Here is a 21,464-nt window from a genome sequence, read left to right as displayed (position 1 = left end):
AATGTAGCTGCAATACATGGATGGAACGTTGTCTACCATGATGGTCTAGGCTGTGCGCACAACTTTCTGTAATTTGTTATTGTGTCTTATTAAGACCATAAGACATAGGAGTGGAAGTAAGGTCGTTCGGTCTATCGAATCCAATCCACCATTTAATCATGGCTGATGGGCATTTCAACTCCACTTACCCGCACTGTCCCTGTAGCCCTAAATTCCTTACGAGATCAAGAATTTATCAATCTCTGCCTTGAAGACATTTTAATGTACTCGCCTCCACTGTGCTCTGTGGCAATGAATTCCACAGGCCCACCACTCTCTGGCTGAAGAAATGTCTCCTCATTTCCATTTTAAATTTACCCCCTCTAATTCTAAGGCTGTGCCCACGGGTCCTAGTCTCCCCGCCTAACGGAAACAACTTCCTAGTGTCCACGTTTCTAAGCCGTGCATTATCTTGTAAGTTCCTATTAGATTCGCCTCAACCTTCTAAACTCTAATGAATACAATCCCAGGCTCCTCAGCTGTTCATCATACGTTAAACCTACCATTCCAGGGATCATCCGTGTGAATCTCTGCTGGACACGGTCCAGCGCCAGTATGTCCTTCCTGAGCTGTGGGGCCCAAAATTGAACACAGTATTCTAAATGGGGCCTAACTAGTGCTTTATAAAGCCTCAGAATCACATTGCTGCTTTTATATTCCAACCCAATCTTAGTCTTCTTCTACCTCTTGGTCATGGGTAACAGAGCTAATTGAGAAGGCAGGCGACATTGCAGTGCAGATGTGGCCATGCTTATTATCGTGTCAAGGCTCAGTTTCTGTGGCTGTGCAGACTAATTATTTAGAATCTACACATGTTATAATCCATTCAAAATCTGCCACTGTCGTCAGCTACGTAAAATCTAATTTTCATACCACATCAATCCTCATCAAGTTTACTTAAATTGTTGTCCTTGCTCTCAAATATTACCAGATCTTCTGCCCACCACACTGATATTGCTCAAACCTTGTATATTCTCTGTTTCTCTGGCAGCGTCTCTCTTATGTCTTCGGCTCCACCATTTTATCTCCTCAGTCAGACATTGCATTCTGATTTTGTAATGAATTTTCTTGTACAATCATCCTGTTGTTTTTAAAAGCTCACCAAAGTCTTTCATGCCACCCATGATCGTTTATACCTTCCACTCGCATCCAATCCTCCTTCATGTGAAGCATCTTGAAATGTCCATCTACATGTGAGGTACATTGCGGAAATGAAAGCACCTAGTGTTACAATCAGGCCCCTCAATTCAGTCAGTCACAGCAAAGACTTAAATTCATAGCATGAATTAACACCTACAGTTAAAATGTTGTCAACAGTTTTTTCAATCACAAAATTTTCTTGAGTTAGAGAGAACAAATTTCTTATCTGTTGACCCTCCCTTGGAATACTGGTTCCAGCATGAGCTTCCGATTGTCTGCAACAGTTGCATTGATGTCTATTTCTTTACATTTGTTTATGTCCTTCCCAGAGCATGGTCAGTTTTGATGGCTATCTGGATTGTGAGGAATCTCACTCATTTCATTCCCCTGGGGGCGATTTGTTTGTTTTCTCGCCTCTTCTTTGGAAGGTTACCTTGCATTTTTAAGTAATTTGCCTTGTCTCTGTCTCCAAAGATATTTGAAGGTTCCGTTGTGATGAGGAATTTTAATGCCTGGATAATTAGTCCTTAGACATTTAAGCCAGTTTTGTATGTTCATGTCAGCTTGACTAGTTTCAGGTCCGATGAGATCATTTTGTGATCATTTTAGTGTCCTAGCTCATCTTAAATTGTTTTCTCTCAACCCCCACCCCTGTCCCCAAAGTCCATAGCTTTTGTTTGTCATTGTGGTTTTACAGATTATTACAGAAGGTCCCAAATTTACAAATGTCTGACTTATGAACACATGTACTTACAAAGTGATCTTATGCAGAGGTGTAATATTGAAGATCCGACACACAACCATTTCATGCACTTGTGAAAGGTTGCTTTATATTGTTCTGTATTGTGTTCCTACTTGTGTAGAAAAATAGTACCCCTCTTGCAATCTGGCGACTGGCTGTAGTACATATTTTATCACCGTGACACTAGACAGTGACAAATTAAACAGCTGGATTGAGAATGCTTTGGCAGTAGGCAGCAAAAAGCGACTGTAGATGGAGAAAACCATTGATGGAGTCTGTTCTGGATTACTGATGTGGACAGGAATTCTGTAGACCCAGCAGAATTCCAGACACAGTTTTTACTGAAGTTTTTTTTACTTCTCAAAAGCCCTGCTAGCTGCTGTGAGAAATTGAGCAGTGCTGTTACGATGAGCATCCCTGCAAGATGCTGTTGTTGTCGATCTAACATTCAGTTTGGACTGACCAGAAAAGAAAGTGCTTTTGTAGAATTTAGATCTCCTCTGTGATTCATGCTCAGGTCACCTATTAGCCTGCATTAAATTAGTTGCTTGATTCCGTCTCACATTCTTTCCTTGGTGTGTTCTGTTTTAGAAAGGAAATTGTACTTAAGTTGGAAGTTTTAGACTAATCAGCTTACCCAGCCATGTAGTCGAAAGTCTTAACTGGTTGTTACAAATAACATTTGATTGTTTTATATCACCATTTCTGAATGTTGAAACTGTAACATAATTGAGTTTTTCACTTCATACAAAGAAATCCTGACCCCCACTGAAGTATGGCAGTAACATAGTGAAACATATAAAAAAGTGCTTCTTGAAGAACAGCCATTATACAAGTGATCTTTGTCTAAACAACTGCTGAGAGCTGGCACATAACTGGAGAGTACAGTACTGATAATTTTACAGCTACCGTTGAAGGTTTGAGTAATGTGAGGCCTAACAGCTAGTGGCCTTGTTGTTTCCCAACTGTTGAAGTGTGAAAAGTACAAAGCAACTTCGCTGGAGGACCTGCCTGAAGAGTTTGATTTAAACCATAATACAGTAGTTAAAATGTAATCCGAGAAACAGGAAAAACCAGGAAAAGAAATTGGCAGTCGATAAAGTGCAATTAACCATGATGCAATAGAAATGGCATTCTTCTGGATCATGGGAAAGAATTTCTGTGCTCATTTGGTGATGTCAACCTCATAGTGGTTAATGAACCAAGTACAAATATCTGTATGTCTCGTCTGCAGAATTATCTTATGTTTCTGCTAACATTAATTATAGTAATGTACGTGTCTGACAGAGAGCTGGCTATGACTTGGTGTATTTTTTAAATTCTTTCACAGGATGAGGGCATCACTGGCTTGTCCCAAATTTATTGTCCACCCTGAATTTCTGTGAAGAGTAATAATTATTGTTGAAGTTGTTTTCTTAAGTTGCTTAGCATCAGCAAAATTTCAGAAGATTACAATCACCTTTGCCCTGGTAGAACATTATGGGTATCTCCAGTATCTTCACATACATCCCATTAGGCTAAACAAACATTTAATTCTGGGATAGAGGATGTGAATTAGAGCATTGGTGTTCAGAACTGGGGTTGGTGGGGTGGGGGGGTGGTGGTTCGCTCATTTGGCTGGATAGCTGGCTTGTGATGCAGAGCGATGCCAAAGACACAGGCTCAAATGCTTGCACCCTCCTCCTTAACATTACCTATGACATGATGACCCTCAGATTAAAATGCAAACTGCCCCTGTCTAATTAAGGAGGCAGCCCAATGATCTGCGAGATCTATGGCCACTTTGCTTTCACCTCTATTCAGAATCAGAAGGTGAGAGTTGGAAAGTAGTCTCATCACACTGAGGTCACACTCTTGAGTTAAACTCAAATCGTAAAATGTCAAGCAGTATCTGCGGTGCCTCCTCTGGGAGAAGATTGGCATTCAGAAATGGAAAGTCATATTTGGAACTCCTGATACTTTGAAGCAACGAGGGACAGGGCCACTGTTGGCAGTCTGGAGATAGACGGTCCAACCATTAACTTAGTAACAGATACCAAGGTAAAAACAGGCTGAAAAATGTGGCTAATTTTCCTGAGTAATAAGATTGAAAACTATTTGGAGCATTTATTCAGACAAGGCCAATGCCCAGTACTCTTTCACAAATGTGCTGTGCATTGTTTGAAACATACCATTTAGTATCATTTTCGGAGGTCAGCTTTAATAATTCCAGGTGGAGTAGCAGCAATGTCAACCATCTAACAATATCTTGGATATCTAATGATGAGTTAGATCATGGTATAATTATTAATTTCAAGATGGTTTGGGTTTTAAATCTGTCAGATTTTGTAAATTTGAATCATTTTGACTAGTTGAGTGTACTCACCATCACTGAAACTAACTTAATTCCAGATTTTATTAGGTGGATGCAAATTCTAACAGCTGCCGTGGATTACTGGGCCAGTTATTTTAGCATTAGGTCACCGTGTCTCCAAAGTTTAAGAAAGATACGATTACTTTAAGTGCAGGGAGAAGAATTGGGCCAAATATGATCAAGTATTGAACATGAACTGAAATTTGTAGACTTATGTGTTAATCAACAGTACTTGAAGTAAGTCTTCATATTTCTGTATGTAGCAAACTTGCAGTCAAAAACAGCATGTGCAGAATTGACTTGAAATTCTGTTGCTCCAGTGCCCACAACTGTACTGAACATCCTGCATGCAAACAATGGCCTGTGACGTTATAAAAGTGTATTGGAATTTTTAACACCAAATGTCCATGTAAAAGGGTAATCTGAAATTGTAACCATGTGTTTATATGCAAGATTCTTAATGTATACCTTTAAGTATTACCAGGAACTATACTCCCTCCTTTGTTGTCAGTCATGTAACCTTCCATTTGTGTCTTCATTTACAGGTTGTAAAGACTGCCCAGTCTTTCTCAGGTGCATAGCTGTAGTGTTTACTTGCGGACTCTTCTGTAACATTACATTGGTAAAGACATCTGGCTTTACTTAACTTGTGATTAGTGTTCAATAATAGTAGCATTCTGTGAAGACTGTTATTTTCATGGTAATTGCAATGAATTTGTGGTATATCATGCTGGACATTTCACGTGAATCTGAAGGTCTTTCTTGAAGTGGTGAAACCTTGAGATTGCTTGTACGAGTGCCTGGCTATAATTTAATCCGGTCCATTATTGACATCTAATATCCCTTTACAGCTCTTGAGCTCTGTGTTGTGTGTAATGTTTACTTTTAATCTCACTGTCAAAGGCCAGAGTGATTTCAGTATAAGGCATATCCCTGAGCAAGCTTCGGTTGTAAACTTGAACTACTAATTATTCCCTCTTTGTAACCGAGGGCTGGATTTTATTACTGGGGTGGAGGACTGGGGTGAGTTTCCCACCTTGTTGCTGAGACAATTTGAAACCATATCAACTCCACTGTGTTGTGCTGCAGTCCACTCCTGCAGCACACCCCAGAAAAACAGCTTCAGCTCTTTCCTGCCCTAAGCCTGCTTACTTGCTGAGGTTCCATCTTATTGCCACTCCATTTGCTGGCTGAGCAATGTTGACATGTCAGGAATTAATGCTTTAATATTTCAGATTGGTCGAGGAGATGTGGCTAGCGGGCAGGACGTACATGCAGTTTTAGCCCCTTCCCCAACACCATCGGCTTGCAGACCTGTCTGAAGTGAACTGTGTAACTTCCCTGTGGTTTGACACTGTTTGCTAGCATCCAGTCGACTTGAGTTTTACATTCGCCCTGTCTATTGTCCACAGCATTGCTCAACTTCATTGGCATGTTGTTTTTGCTGTTGCTGGAGTGAAATACTTTTAGTCCTTTTGTTTACAGACATAGCAATCCTGTGATGACACGGTGCAGATAGAGTGTGGATCTCCTTATCCAGGCATTCTAAGATCTAAGTAATGGATCTCTCAGTGTGAAATTTGTATACAGTTTTAGCAGTGTTTCTCCACATTTTCTTTCTCATGTTATCCATGTACTATTTTAGTAGCTCATGCCACTGATAGTGCTATGGGTACACTCAATTATCCACTAGAAGTTGGCAGAGGATATACCCTGGAGAATTGATATTGTCGTGAAACCTGAACTTTCCCTGTTTTGGACAGAGGCTAAATTCTGGTAGGCACAGAGCTCCAGAGCATGTTTAACACAGACTCTGCATGCTCTGTTCAAGTTGTTTTTTAACAGCTGAAAAACCCACACATTTTAAAGGGAATAGTGTACCTTGATGGTTGGTGAATTGGCGTGCTAAAACTCAGGCCACAGGTCACATCATGGTAGTTTGAAAGGGATGTCCTATGCCATAGGGAGGAGAAGGAGAGAGAGAGAGAGAGAAAGAGAGAGAGAGAGAGACAGAGAGACAGGCAGGCAAACAGGTAGACAGATCAGGCTCAGAACAACTAGGAGCTGTCGAGCGTTAGCATTAGAGTTCAAGAGAAACCCAGGAACCTTTTCAGATTCAGGATCAGAAGAAGCCATGAGTCATCAACTGATGACCTTTGGCTCCATGTCGGGACCATAGGGTAAAGGAAACCCTTTCAAGAAATGGTATTATGCTCAGGAGTGGCTGAAGAGTTGGGAGTGTACCGGGCATCAATATGAGAATGCAGCATTGGGACTCTAGGCAAAAACAGTCTCAGGAGAAGCGATTGAGCCATGACCAGTTGTGTAGGTATTGATACCATCTGAATCAGAGTAATGTTTGAAAATTCAAAGGCTGGGTCTTCAGATGTTAAGAGTTGATGTCCTTTAGGACAAAGACATTGCTAGCAAGATTTTGTAACACTCATCTAATATTGATGACTGAGTAAGTTGCTGATTAATCCACCTTGGTCACATCAGCGATTCAATGTGTGGTGTGGTTTGTATGCTTGGCCACAGTTTGCCTATTATTTCACATTTACCTTGGCTTAGTTCTTTGTATTAATGTATAAGATAGTTTGTTTATTTTTTTGACTTTACTAAGTTCATTTAATTTTTATTTTGCTTTAAAACTGTGGAATTTTATAGCTGTGTTCTATTAGCGTATCCCTAGGAGTTTAAGCTTTGCCTCCTTCAAACAGGAAAGCTACTGGCCCCTAACCAGCATAAGATAAACTTAGCGGTATCATCTTAACAAAGAAAAACAGCCATTATTCCATTTCTGCAAAAGTATTTGCCCACATTCTGCCATATTTCTGGGAGCAACTACAGAAACAACACTCTTTTGAGTGAGATACTGACCAGATAACTTCTGACAGGTTTTAATTGTGCACTCATATACCTGATAGCTTCCATTTGTCTTAATGTGCATTCTTCCAAGCTATTGCCCACTGTCTGATTCTGTCTTTCATGTGTTACACCTTCCAGTCATATGAATGCCACATTTGACTTGCTCTCAGACTGCAATGATTGATCCCTCTTCATTCTTGGCCTGAATGCAGCCAACTTGACCACAAGATCTGCATTGAGTGCTACTCCTCCATTGTCTAACTGGTTGAGATTACCCTGATGTGGTCTCATTCTTACTTATCCTGAGCATTAAAAGAAACTCCTTCACTGACTTCTCTACCTATTCTCACAGTGTCATGCCTGGAATCCCCCAAGATTTGAACCTTCCTGCTGCCTGTTGACAATTATTATTTAAATGTAAATCGCTGAAATCACCCAGTACTATTTCACCACCACCTTCCTTGAAGAATAATAATCCAGGTGTGATTTTCACTTGAGAAATATGTGGGTGATTGAATGACAAGTGGCAAAAATTTGCTGATGGTGAATTGAGTTTGACTGCTTAATTAAGTTGAAGAAAGAGAGGATTGTTGAAAGCAATGGAGTTGGTGTTCAGTTACGTGGAGTTTAAATAGAAATCCTTTCATCAGTTTGATTGATATCTTGGCATCTCGCTATACTTGACATTACCTTTTAGCAGAATATCACATCACTGATCAGAAATGGATACTCGGGCTGAATTTTGTGCGTCCACAGATAGTAAGCATTCAGGTGACAAGGGGTCAGGGTCACGATGTACCCAAATCCTGTCACCGCCTTTACCTAACCTGAATTAAATCCAGAGCAGAAAGGTTCCTGGGTTACCCTTGTACCACACCGTCACTTGAAGCTGTTAAGTGGACAATTAATGTCTGCCCTTTGGTTTAACACAGCAAGTAACTTGGCACCTTGTGGTGGAGGTTGAGAGAGCCCTGTACCTCATGTTGATCACAAGTGATCAGTACCTGATCAAGGGACTGGACGACAGGTTGGTGTATATCTACTAAAAATTAACCACTTCCTAAAAACAAACACACAACATCCTGACTTTAACATCATAGAATCCTTAGGAAGGAGAGCTTGGGAGCCATGGAGTGTTTGAAGGGAATTCCAGAACTTAGGGCCTTGACAGCTAAAGGCATGGCTGCCTGTCATAGAGCAATTAATAGAAGTTAAACTGTTTAAGTCTGGAGCCTGGAAAGCTGGAGAATGTTCTTTGGCAGGTTGTGACCAGCAGTCAGCATTTACCAGCTTGGCAGGCGAACGGATGTTTATCAACAGAAGCATTTTCTGACATTACCCGTTTTCCGAAGAAATTGCCTTTACGAGGGAGAGTTATTTCAAAAAGGGAAGTGCACCGTAAATTAACAGTCACCGAAAATAGGACAAGGGTTTGAGACAACTTCCTGGCTGATCCTCCCTCATTCTTCACTCGTTCCTGAAATGGTCTTGCTTGTTAATGCTTATGTACATTCTTTATCTACTGGGTTTGTACTTCAGTGTATGAAAGTGTATGTTGTTATTTAATCATGTGTATTCCAATGACTGACTTGGACATTGGTAACCAGCCCCTTTCCATTTGATTGAGTTCAAATGATCATGGAATTTGCCATTCATTTGTTTATTGCAGGCATTAACCAATGACCGCTAACTTACTAGCAAAGGATGCTCTTTAAAATATTGTATTAATTCCTAGTATATCCTTTATTCCCGTTTCTTTGTTACCTTGATATCCTTTGATTTGGAAGCTGTTCAGAAAGGAAGCTTTTATAAGTTGTCTCGATTGTCTGTAGTTTTCAAGAATGTTTGAAAAGGAATTTTGGAAGTTTGGAATGATCGTGAAGGGAGCAAGCGTAATTTTCTTGAAGAATGGCAAATACTGATCCATCATGTGCCTGGGTGACCTTGAACCTGAAAGCAGTACTAACAGGAAGGATGCTAAAATACGAACGTTGCCTGGCCAGATACACAAGGGAGCTGCAGGCAAAACAGAGCTGAAGAAGAAGGCAGCACTGTCGGAGCTCAGTTAGCTCCAATAGCTGGATGGCTGGTTTGTGAATCAGTGTGACGGGTTCAGTCCCCACACCAACTGAGGTTACCATGAAACATGCTGCTTCTCAGTCTCTCCGCTTGCCTGAGGTGTGGTGACCCTCAGGTTAAACCACCACCACATTTCTGTCTGTAATGAGAGAGCAGCTATATGATTTGGTAAGACGATGGGAACTTTACCTTTAGAGCCTCAGTGAGTCTGCATCTGGAATATTAATCAGGTTTTTCTATCCTTTCCTCAGGAAGTATATACTTCATGTTATGACATGCAGTGAGGTTTTTCTAGATCAATCCCTTGAATGGTCAGACAAGACCATTATATTATAAGATACAGGAACAGAATGAGGCCATTTGACCCATCAGCATTCAGCATTCAGTCATGGCTAGTATGTTTCTTAACCCCATTCTCCTGACTTCTGCCCGCAACCCTTCAACTGATCCAGGATCTAACTGTCGCTATCTTAAATACACACAATGATTTGGCCTTGACATGGCAATGAGTTTCACAGATTCACTGCCATCTGGCTAAAGAAATTACTCCTTATCTCAGTTCTAAAGAATTGCCCCTTCAGTTTGAGGCTGTCCCTTTGGTTCCTGGTCTCTCCTATTAGTGGAAACATCTTTTCCATGTCCAGTCTAGCCAGGCCTCTCAGTATTTGTAAGGTTCAATGAGATCTTCTTCCCACCATCCTTCTAAACTCCTTCGAGCACAGACCCAGAGTCTTCAACTGCTCCTCATTTGACAAACCCTTAATCGCTGGGATCGTTCTTGTAAACTTCCTCTGGATACCCTCGAAGACCCTTGGATACGTGGCCCAAAACTACTCACAACACTTCAAATGCAGTTTGACCAGAGCTTTATACAGCCTCAGTGGTATGTCCCTGCTCTTGTCTCCTAGCCCTGTCAAAATGAATGCTGACTTTGAATTTGCCTTCCTCACTGCCAACTGAACCTGCATGTTAACCTTGACATTGAGGAAACTGGGCATGTATTCTCCATATTTCCAAAGAATGAGGTGGCCTCATTGAAAAGTACAGAAGCCTTGCAGGATGTGACAGTGTTGTTGAAGGTAGGATGTTTCCTCTGACTGGTGAGTCTAAAGCCAGAAGACATGGCCTGCCCCTTGTTTGAGTCTGAGATAAGGAGGTATTTCTTCATTGAAGATGGTGAATCTTTGAAATCCTCCATGTTGGAGCGCTGTGGATATGCAACCATTGAGCATGTTAAGGACAGAAATCGCTAGTGATACTATACAGGAGAGTTGCATTGAGGTAGATGATCAGCTATGATTTAATTGAATGGCAAAGCAAGTTCTGTGGGCTGAAAAGACAGCACCGGTGAATTTGTCATCAGCTCTGTCGTAAACATAGCCAAGGAGATTCTGTATGGGGAGGGTGTGCTGTTTGGGTAACACTAATCTTCAAGGAATTCTGGATGAGTGGAACTACTGTTGTAGATGACGTGAGGACCAAATCCACTGAGCAAAACAGAAGGCCTAGTTGGAAAGAATGTAAGTGTTGCCAAATTTTTTTGGGGATATGAGATCGTCTCTGCAATTCCATGTGTTAATACTGGCTGTAATTTGTCTGTTAATTCATGCTTATGTTGATTCTGACTTGCATTATATGTACAAAATGATCATTTAGTTTGTGTGCTTAGTACTAGTGAATTATTTTGTAGGATCTGAAATAGCCCTTGCAAGCCAATTTTTTTTTTCCAGATTTTAATTTTATTGTAATTTTATTAAAATAAAACCAATTCTTCCTACTTGAATTAACATTGGAGTGTGATGATTGTACGCTTCAGACTTTAGTTCATGGATTAAACCAGTGACCAGTAGTTTGAATGAAGCTCGATATGTCTCAATCACTTGCAGCGACCTTGATTAAAGTTGGGTTTGAGGCATTACTGTAACTTGCCTTGCATTTCCAGGTCTTCTTGGCTGTCTTGGAGTTGGAGACTTGAGAAAGATATGGCAGTGATAATGGGAACTGCCGATGCTGGAGAATCCGAGTAATTGTCTCCTTCCATAAAATCTATCTTTGCAATAAGAAGTATTTCATACAGTTGTACTGGAATATGATTGTTTTCCATGCAGCCTGCTTGCAGATGGAAGTTGATTTATAACATGCTATTATATTTCAGTTAACTCTTAGTGACAAGATTTGTTCTGACTTACTCCAGAACAGATTGTTGGTTTGAGCTTTTCAAAGCAGACGATAGTGACAGTCACATGTGATCTGCAGATTTTTCTTTCATTTATATGATGCAATTTTGTACATATTTTATGATAAACGCAAGCCTTTTGTGGTTTTTGACAACTGTGCGTAGCTTCCTGTGAATCATTCAACCATCCAAAAACTTCTCAGACAGTGTCCCTCTTTATCTGGCCAATTTCAATACTTTCCCACAATCTTTGTTACTGAGAGATTAGTTTTTGTCTCTTCTCCTTATTAGTCACTCATCTCAAGCCGTTATTTTGGGATTCCCCCAGATCTATAGAATGCTGACATGATGGTTACTGACTGTTACAGTTTGCAGCGCAGTTCACAGATGGATGCTGCAATGTAGTGAAATTGTCCTTAGTTGAGTTGATATGACAACGTTCTGTTTCTTTTGAATTCCTTTTTTTAGAATGCTGTACAATGTATTGTGGGGAAAAAAAGGTATGAGCCGGCCATTAAATCTTCAAAGGTTTGGTGCCTCAGTCTTCTGGGGCAGCACGGTGGCACAGAGGTTAACACTGCTGCCTCACAGCACCGGAGACCCTCGTTGGATTCTACTCTTGAGCAACTGTCTGTCTGGAATTTGCACATTCTCCCGTATCTGCATGGGTTTTCTCTGGGAGCTCCGGTTTCCTCCCACAGCCCAAAGATGTGCAGGCTATGTGGATTGACCATGCTAAATTTCCCATTGTGTTCAGGGATGTGTAGATTAGGGGGAATGGGTCTGGGTGGGATGCACTGAGGCTAGATGTGGACTTGTTGGGCCAAAGGGCCTATTTCCACACTGTAGGGATTCTATGATTCTACAAAATACTTCCTTTCAGTGAGAGCCTTACATCAGATTATTTAAACAGGAGCAATATAAAACATGTACAATACCACAGAAAATATTTTATACTTTTGCTGGCCATGTTATGAAGAGATAAAGGAGGGGAAAGACAAATACAGGATTTTATTTACACAATGGTCAAAATTCACATTTTGTTGTAAGATCTTACAAGTCCTGTTTTGAGTAGTTAATAAAAATGCAAAAGTAGAATCTTTCTGAAACTGATGCCATTAGTTGTGATTGATCCTTGTTATTTCTGTTTATGTTTCTATCAGGGATTTGCGATTCAATAAAATCAAAGATATCCCATCTGGAGCTTTCAGACGTTTGAAGCACCTCAATACACTGTAAGTGCCCTTTTCGACTCACTCTTCCATGCTCGTTATTGTCAGCAAAGCACTGCTAGACTTGTGTTTTTCTGTCTCACTTCCAGTTGCCTGTCATCAGTGTCAAACTAGAAATATTAGAGAGTGATGATAAAATGAGTTGGGAAGCCAATCAAATGTAATGTTCTTCAGCCAAAATGTAAATGAGAGAACTCAAAGTAATTTTGCCATTACCACTTGTAGTACTGTCTGCCTGTCTGTGTTTAAATGTTTAAAGGAATATCTTTTCCAGTTTTTGTTTTAGTCTGTAGCCCAAATAAATGTAGTTTTTACATCACACAGTGGAATAGAAGTACAACTCACTTATTTTTAGCTGAATTTGATCTCTGATTTTATTTTGTGAAAATGTTGTTGATTCTTCAGTGAGCTGGTAAAACTCACTTGATGCCATAAGATAGTGAACTCATTGCCACTTATCTTGAACACATATGTCCAAGCTGATACTTCAGTGCAGTTCTGAAAGAGTGTTGTGGCTGCTGTATTTTGGCTGAGAAGGTATGTTGCCTGTTTGGCTTTCACTGGCAGAGCAGGTTTCTTTGTTCTTTCACAAAATGTGGATACGTTTGGAAAGATCAGCATCTGTCCCCATTTGCCTTTGTGCCATGCCAGGCCATTTCAGAGGGTAGACAAGAACTGACTGCATTGCAGTGCATTTCTAGTCTCACGTAGGCTGGACAAGTAAAAGTGGCAGATTTCCTTCCCCCGAGAACATCACTGTATTAGATGGGCTTCTGTGACAATCGACAATGGCAGATTTGAAAAGCAGTTAATTGGCTATTAAGTACTAGGGCATGTTCAAAGATGTGAAAGGTACTGTACAATTATTAGGTTTTTTTTGGTTCGTGGCATAAGGTGTGATTAATTATATCCAGAGGTACACTGGGATATATCTGCTCAATAAACTGGGGCTGGATTTTCATGGTAGAGCTTCAGGGTGGTAAATGTCCCAGGCAGAGAGTAGAAACCTTCCGGGGTTTTGATTTGTCAGTTAGTTTGTGGTCACATCTCTTGACCCTGGTGGGGAGTGGGAAGAGATCCAGGTCACTGGCTTCAGTGGCCATTTCTGTTGCTGCTGGTTGGGCAGTGACTTTTTTTTTAAAGTGAGAAGAATGGAAATTGCTGGCTTTGTATATTTCAGAGGGCAGATGGACGCTGGGGATTGGGCAGGAACGGGAGAACCATCTAAACGTTCTTCACACATTTTATGTGATGGCTAAAGTCCTCTTTGCCTCTTCACAAAGACTTCCTTCCAAGTTGATCTGCATTCAAAATACAACTGATGCAAACCCTTTCATGAGCTGGTCTGCACAGGACAAATCCTGAAGGCAGCTGTGGAAATTTGCAAAGAGCCAGAAGTGACTTGCTTGACATTGTTAATTGGCACTATCATCATTGAGAGTTTACGGGCCTGAAAGCATTATCCCGTTTCCCCCTTTTGTTAAAGTTGCCACAGCTGGGAATAGAGACAACAGGATGTCAACACCATTTTCTCAGTCTTACTCCTCTGGTCTGACTTGATTTGGTTTATGCAACTTTTGCCCCTTATTTCTGTATGACTACTGATCTTGATTGTTGCCTATTCTTATTGTTTTCCTCCTAACTTGTTGCTGCCTTCCAGTATCATCATTCAATCTCTCTTGCACCTGGTTCATTTTCATTCTCCTCAGGATTTCCTCACCTTCATGCGGTTCCCAGAAAAGGCTCCCCTAATCCAAACAAACAGCCAGTTTATGTTCAAATTCACCAATTTCCACAACATCTTGACAGAACCCTTAACTCATTTTCTACATCGTTCCTGTCTTTGACATTTTTTGGAAAGAAAATCAATTTTCTTCTGCTGTCTCTTCCTTCTTTTGTTGTAACTGTGATTCAGTTCATGGCGCATTTGCCTCTGAATCACCAAGGTGCCAGATTCATATCCCACTCCAACTCTTGGATGCAGAAGACAATGCTGAGGGAACATTACATTGTTGGAGGTGCCAGCTGTCAATGAAATACTAAACCAAAGACTTGACCAGCAGCTCGACTGATAAAAGACTCTATGGCATGATTTTGAAAAAGAGCTGAGGAGATATTTAACTAGCTGACATTTACCCCTCGATCATTCAGACTAAGGAAACCAAGATTATGTATCTGATCATTATTTTTATTTTCTTTATTCCTTCGCGGGATGAGGACATTGCTGGCCAGGCCGCATTTATTGCCCATCCCTAATTGCCCAGAGGGCAGTTAAGAGTCAACCACATTGCTGTGTGTCTGAAGTCACATGTAAGCCAGACATTGGAAGGATGGCAGTTTCCTTCCCTGAAGGACATTAGTGAACCAGAAGAGTTTTTTTCTGACAAAGATCCCACCGTCTGCCATGGTGGGATTTGAACCCAGGTCCCCAGAACATTATCTGGGCCTCTGGAATAACTGTCCAGTGATAATACCATTAGGCCATCACCTCCCACTAGCCCCCATTATCATATTACTATTTGTGGGGGTTTGTTGAAGATCAATCACATTTCCTATGTGATTAATATGGCAACTACATTCAATAGAAAAAATTGCTTTACTGGCTACAAAGCACTCTGAGATGTCCTGTGGTCATGAAAAGTGTTATATCATTGCAAATGTATTACCTCTTTATTTTTCAGCCATTCACAGGATATTGTTAGAGCTCATTTAGGAGTGTACTGATAGCTTTCTTTGCTCCCCTCCAATGATCACAGGAAAGGTCATGTTTAAACAGGGAAGTTATATTGCCAATTTATCAGTCTGTGAATGACTCACCATTAAAAACGCATTAACAGGTTCTTGAAGGAACAAAGTGTTGTTTATTACAAACAAAATATCTCCAAGCAAAGAAGTAAAGGTTATTAGCATTTGCTTCAAACTGCGCTAATATCTCCAACTGCTCTTCTTGAGATGTAGCGTACGCACACACACTTACACGCACGCACACATGCACACGCATATGTACAAATACATAGAGACTCAGCAGTGTGTTGTGAAAAGTAATTTGACCAAATAACAGTTAATTTCAGAAATAAAATATTCACACATTATTCAAATTAGTTAAAGCCAGTTTTTACCCAAGCAGAGGTGCCTTCCTGAATCCATTATTGCTGGCTGAATTTGATATTTTGGCACTGTGGTTTAGTAATGCTGCCTGACAGCACCAGGGACGTGTGATAACAAAGTGTGAGCTGGATGAACACAGCAGGCCAAGCAGCATCTCAGGAGCACAAAAGCTAACCTTTCGGGCCTCGACCCTTTATCAGATCCTAGACCCTCTGATGAAGGGTCGAGGCCCAAAACGTCAGCTTTTGTGCTCCTGAGATGCTGCTTGGCCTGCTGTGTTCATCCAGCTCCACACGTTGTTATCTTGGATTCCCCAGCATCTGCAGTCCCCATTGCCTCTGAGCACCAGGCACCCGTGTTTGCTTCTCGTCCTGGGTGACTGTCTGTGTGGAGTTTGCATGTCCTCCCCGCGTCTGAATTTGTTCCTGCTGGATACTCTGGTTTTCTCCCACCGTCCAAAGGCTTTTCTGGCCTTAAACCATTGTAAATTCCTTCATCTCTAATGAATGTCCAGTGAAAGTCTGTGTAGCACTCAAGGATTGCAAGAATTGTTTGTAATAATTAACCTGTGCCTTTCTCAATGAGGGTTATTTCTTGCACATTGTAGGACAGAGCCTATTAGCCTGTAGCCCCATATTGGTAGACTGAAGTTTCTAGGAGATTTACTGATACTTGGGAAAGGATGCAAGCCAATCCTTCAGTGATTTTCCATGAATGTACCCATTCTCAGATCTCATCTCGATGACAACCTGAATGACATAGAACATAGAAAAGTCCAGCACAGTACAGGCCCTTCGGCCCACGATGTTGTGCCGTGGAATAATCCTAATCCAAAAATAAAATAACCTAACCTACATTCCCCTCAATTCACTGTTGTCCATGTGCATGTCCAGCAGTCGCTTCAATGTCACTGATGACTCCGCTTCCACGACTACCACTGGTAAACTATTCCATGCGCTCACAACTCTCTGAGTGAAGACCCTCCCTCTGACGTCTCCTCTATACCTTCCTCCTAACACCTTAAAACTATGGCCCCTCGTGGCAGCCAGTCCTGCCCTGGGGAAAAGTCTCTGGCTATCGACTCTAATCTGTGGCTATCAACTCTAGTCTCTGGCTATCTACATAATTCTTGTTGTCAGGAAGAATCACTGATTATGTATTCCTTATACGTCAATTATACTCAATCTTGTAATTAAATTAACAGTTCAAAAAATAGCCACTTAAAATCTAACAGTCTTCCTGGGACTTCAGAGGCTAACAGATTGTCTGCTGTCAGTATAGACACTTCTGCCATTCTGTGCAACTAAGAACACCTTTACAGCAAAATAACTAGTGTCCCTCTCATCTTTTAGCAATAAAAACACACAGGGTTTGTGTTAGCAGAACTCTGAACTAGTGATGTGACCTACTTTATTCCTCCATTTTACTTTAACATACAGTTCCAAAGTGTAATAAACTTGTAAGCAGAGGTAATAGGAACTGCAGATGCTGGAGAATCCGAGATAACGAGGTGTTGAACTGGATGAACAGAGCAGGCCAAGCAGTATCCTAGAAGCAGGAAAGCTGACATTTTGGGCCTAGAGCGTTTAGGCCCGAAACATCAGCTTCCCTGCTCGTAAGATGCTGCTTGGCCTGCTGTGGCTATCCAGCTCTACACCTTGTTATCTTGTAAACTTATAAGCATTCCATTTGTAACCCACTGAACAGTCTTCTCTCTGGAAATCTTACCTAAATTGCCGCGAAACACATCAACCATTTCAAGTACTTTTCATGGTAGCAATTTCTACTTTCCCACTACCCTTGTGATAAGGAACTTTTTTTCTGAATTACCTATTGCATGTCTTGGTCACTGTCTCTTATTGATGACATCCATTTATGCTGTTTCTCACAGGAAGAAATCTCTTGGTACTCACGCTGTCCACATTCTTCATAATTTTAAAGATTTCTAGTAGACCACCCACCTCTCAACCTTTTATTTCCTCAAAATGGAAAAGATCCAGTCTTTGATCTGTTCCTGGTATCATGCTTGTAAATTCCTCTCTGTAACGTCCCTACTGCCACTATTTCCTTTTTGTCGTATGGAAATCAAAACTGCGAACAGCACTATGCGGTGTGGGAAACGGTTTGATACAGGTTTAGCATAATTTGACTGTCTTTAGTTTTGTTTCACTGTAGAAACAAGCATAGTGTTTCGTTTGCCTTCTTTATGGCCTTGATACTTGTGCTGCCAATTTTACTGATTGATATATTCGCACTGTGACATTGTAGCCAAAATAGATCTGCACCTTCCAAGTAATATGACTTTTTTATTTGTGGCAAAATGCACTCATCCTTGCGTGTTGAACTTCACTTCCCAATTTTTTGATCTTGATCAGATGGGTCAGTGGCCGAGGAGTGGCACATTGAGTTTAGTTTAAATAAATGTGAGATGTTGCATTTTACTAAGGCAAAGCAGGGCGTGAACTTGTACGGTTAATGATCCAGTCCTGGGCAGTGTTGCTGAGCAAAGACTTAGGGATGCAGAAGCATAATATCCTTGAAAGTGGAGTTGCAAGTGGACAGGGTGGTAAAGAAGGCATTTGACATGATTGTCTTCTTTGGTCAGTCGATTGAGCGTAGGATTTGGAATGTCGCGGCTGTACAGGACATTGATGAGACCACTTTTACAATATTGCATTCAATTCTTTTCTCCCCTGCTGTATGAAAGCTGTTGTTAAACTTGAAAGGGTTCAGAAATGATGTACAAGGATCTGGCCAGGGTTGGAGAGTTTGATCTATAGGGAGAGGCTGAATAAGCTGGGGCTATTTTCCCTGGAGCATTAGAGGCTAAGGCGTGACTTTATAGATGTTTATAAGATTATAGAATCTTTACAGTGTGGAAATAGGCCCTTCGGCCCAACAAGTCCACATTGACCCTCACAGCATCCCACCTAGGCCCATCCCCCTATAATCCACACATCCCTGAACACTATAGGCAATTTAGCATGGCCAATCTACCTAGCCTGTACATCTTTGGACTGTGGGAGGAAACCCGAGCATCTGGAGGAAACCCATGCAGACACACGGAAAACATGCAAACTCGACACAGTCATCCGAGGGTGGAATCAAACCCAGTTCCCTGATGCTGTGAGGCAGCTATGCTAACCACTGAGCCACTGTGCAGTCCTAATCATGAGGGGCATGGATAGGGTGAATAGTCAAGGTTTTTTTTTCCCAGTGTAGGAGAGTTCAAAACTGGAGGTTTGACGTGAGAGGTGAAAGATTGAAAAGAGACCTGAGGGGAAACTTTTCATGCAGAGGATGGTGCATATGTCGAACGAGCTGTCAGGGGAAGTGGTGGAGCCTGGTACAGTTACAGCATTTGAAAGGCATCTGGATGGGTACATGAAAAGGAAGGGTTTAGAGGGATGTTGTCCAAATGCTAGCAAATGGACTAAGTCAGTTTAGGATATCTAGTCGGCGTGGATGAGTTGGACTGAAGGGTCTGTTTCTGTGCCGTGCAACTCTCTGATTCTATAACTGTACGTCCTGCAGTATGTTGCAGTCGTCCTTAGTATTCACCATTGCTCCGAATGCAAATTCAGAAATTGTGTTTTTGATTCCAATATAACAGTAGTGGTTCCAATACTGTTCCTCATGCAGCACAATTTGCCACTTGTGCCACTTTCTTATTCTTAACATCTAGATTTTGTGTGGAATATTCCTCGATATCCAGCACATTTTTGTATATTTTGACGCGGCATTTAATTTGGAAAACGCATCATTCTTAGAGCTTATAATTGAGATTGATCATCGTTTGCACATTTCAGTATTATTCTTCTGAGTTTTAAGTTTAGATAATATATGTTGCAATATTTAGCAATTGTTCAACAATCCGCCTGAGCAAATCATTTGCCATTTCGTAGCAATTTTTTAAGCATGTTTTTGCCTCCAACCATCTCTCTATCCATGTGGCCATCTTTCTATTTGTGGCTAGCTATTAACAGCATCAATAAAATATAACCAAAGGGCAGTGAAAGCCCTTAATTGCTTCCCTAGTAATTGGTCTTTGTGACTTAAGAATTGCAAATGGAAAAATGTAATAATGTTATCGAACAGGTGAAGGTTGAAAGCTTCAAAATTTGAAGCTGCTTCAGTTGATTATTTTGCAATGCATCAGCAAGGTATGAAACATTTTGTGTCTGCTGTATACTTGCTGGACCCTTGTTTTGTACTATCGAAAATGTTCTGTCCTGTAGCACTTACATGAGGGACAATTTTTTTGTACAGAGAGCGGTTCGTGTGTCGAATGAACTTCCAGAGGAAGTGGTGAGTGAGGGTACAGTTACAATGTTTAAAAGATATTTGGAAAAATACATGGTTCGGATACGTTTGGTGGGATATGGGCCATGTGCAAGGAGGTAGGACTAGTTTACTTTGAACTCATGTCTAGCATGGACTGGTTGGACCGAAGGGTCTGTTTCTGTTTGATTATTAGGCTTGTTAGTTCAAAACACATCAGGATAAATAGAAGAGCCTTTATTGTATCGAAGGCTTGTGGCATGTGAAAAAGAAGAAGTAGTTTGCCTGATAGGTTGGACTGTTTTCCTGTTTTTTGCTTGCTTTGCATTTACAAATTGATGTGAAAAGAGATGTCAGTTCAATATTTGGCTCAGAAATGCAAGAATATCTGTCATGTTACTGCTGCAGCAAATATTCCATAACAGTTATTGGTTAATGAAAGCAGCTGACTGATTAACTTCTTGTAGAATTCCCAGTGTCCGGTAGGTGTGCAGTGCAACCTAGGCAGCAGTAATAGACTTGAAAATGTTTACAATTGCACACTCTGTCAATAATAAAATGCTGATGCATCCTTTCAGTTAAATCATGGCTTGAGAGCTGCTCACTGCTTCTTAACTGCTGTAATATTAGAGCTGCATATTGATTTTACAGAAACAAAGTTTTGAAGATTTGAATGTTTTGGTGCTGTCTCTATGATTTAGGCTAAAATGGAGGAATTAGGGTGTCATTTGTTGTGGATTCTACTCAACAACAAGCTTTGGTGATGTGATGTTTTAAAGCTAAAGGGGGACCAAATTGTTTGACTGGGAAGATAATACAAGCTGATTATGCCGATGGACTTTGAGAAGGACTGACTGTTAGTCTCTTAAATTTAAAAGAGTGTTGTTATGAATGTCCTGTTTAAGAATGATTTTACTTGAAAATGTCCAATTACAGGACTTTGGTGAGGCCCCTTCTTGAGTACTGTGTCCGGTTCTGGCCGCCCTGTTATAAGGAAGGATATTATGAAGCTGCAGAGGGTTTGGAAAGATTATCAGGTTGTTACTGCGACTGGAAGGTTTGCATTAAAAGGTGATGCATTTCACTAGAGCTTAGGAGGTTGAGGGGTGACATTAGAGGCTTATAAAATGATGAAGGGTACAGAAAAGGTGAACGGCCGGTGTATTTCCCAGGGGTGGAGCTGTCAAGACTACGATGCATGTTTTTAAGATCAGAGGAGAAAAATTTTAAAAAGACGTGAGGGGCAACTGAGAGAGTGGCTCGTGTGTGGGGTGAGCTTCCAGAGGAAGTGGCGGATGTAGGTACAGTTACAATGTTTAAAAGATATTCATATAAGTACATGAATAAGAAATGTTTGAAAGGGCATGGGCTGAGTGGAGGCAGGTGGGACCAGTTTCGTTTGGGATTACGCTCAACATTGACTGGTTGACCAAACAGTCTGTTTCT

The 21,464-nt window shown here is 41.0% G+C and overlaps 1 protein-coding gene across 2 annotated transcripts in view; it reads left to right on the top strand.

Annotated features, from left to right (window-relative positions):
- The window catches only part of LOC125452501 (peroxidasin homolog), a 243,236-nt gene that overhangs the window by 86,323 nt on the left and 135,449 nt on the right, over positions 1–21,464 (top strand). For both annotated transcript variants that reach the window (XM_048531013.2, XM_048531012.2), the window contains exon 2: positions 12,561–12,632. In XM_048531013.2, the coding sequence (XP_048386970.2) occupies positions 12,561–12,632 (72 nt within the window). The remainder of the gene's footprint in view (positions 1–12,560; positions 12,633–21,464) is intronic.

This window comes from Stegostoma tigrinum, chromosome 4, assembly GCF_030684315.1.
Source record: "Stegostoma tigrinum isolate sSteTig4 chromosome 4, sSteTig4.hap1, whole genome shotgun sequence".
Taxonomy (NCBI): domain Eukaryota; kingdom Metazoa; phylum Chordata; class Chondrichthyes; order Orectolobiformes; family Stegostomatidae; genus Stegostoma; species Stegostoma tigrinum.
This window is presented reverse-complemented; position numbering and strand designations above follow the sequence as displayed.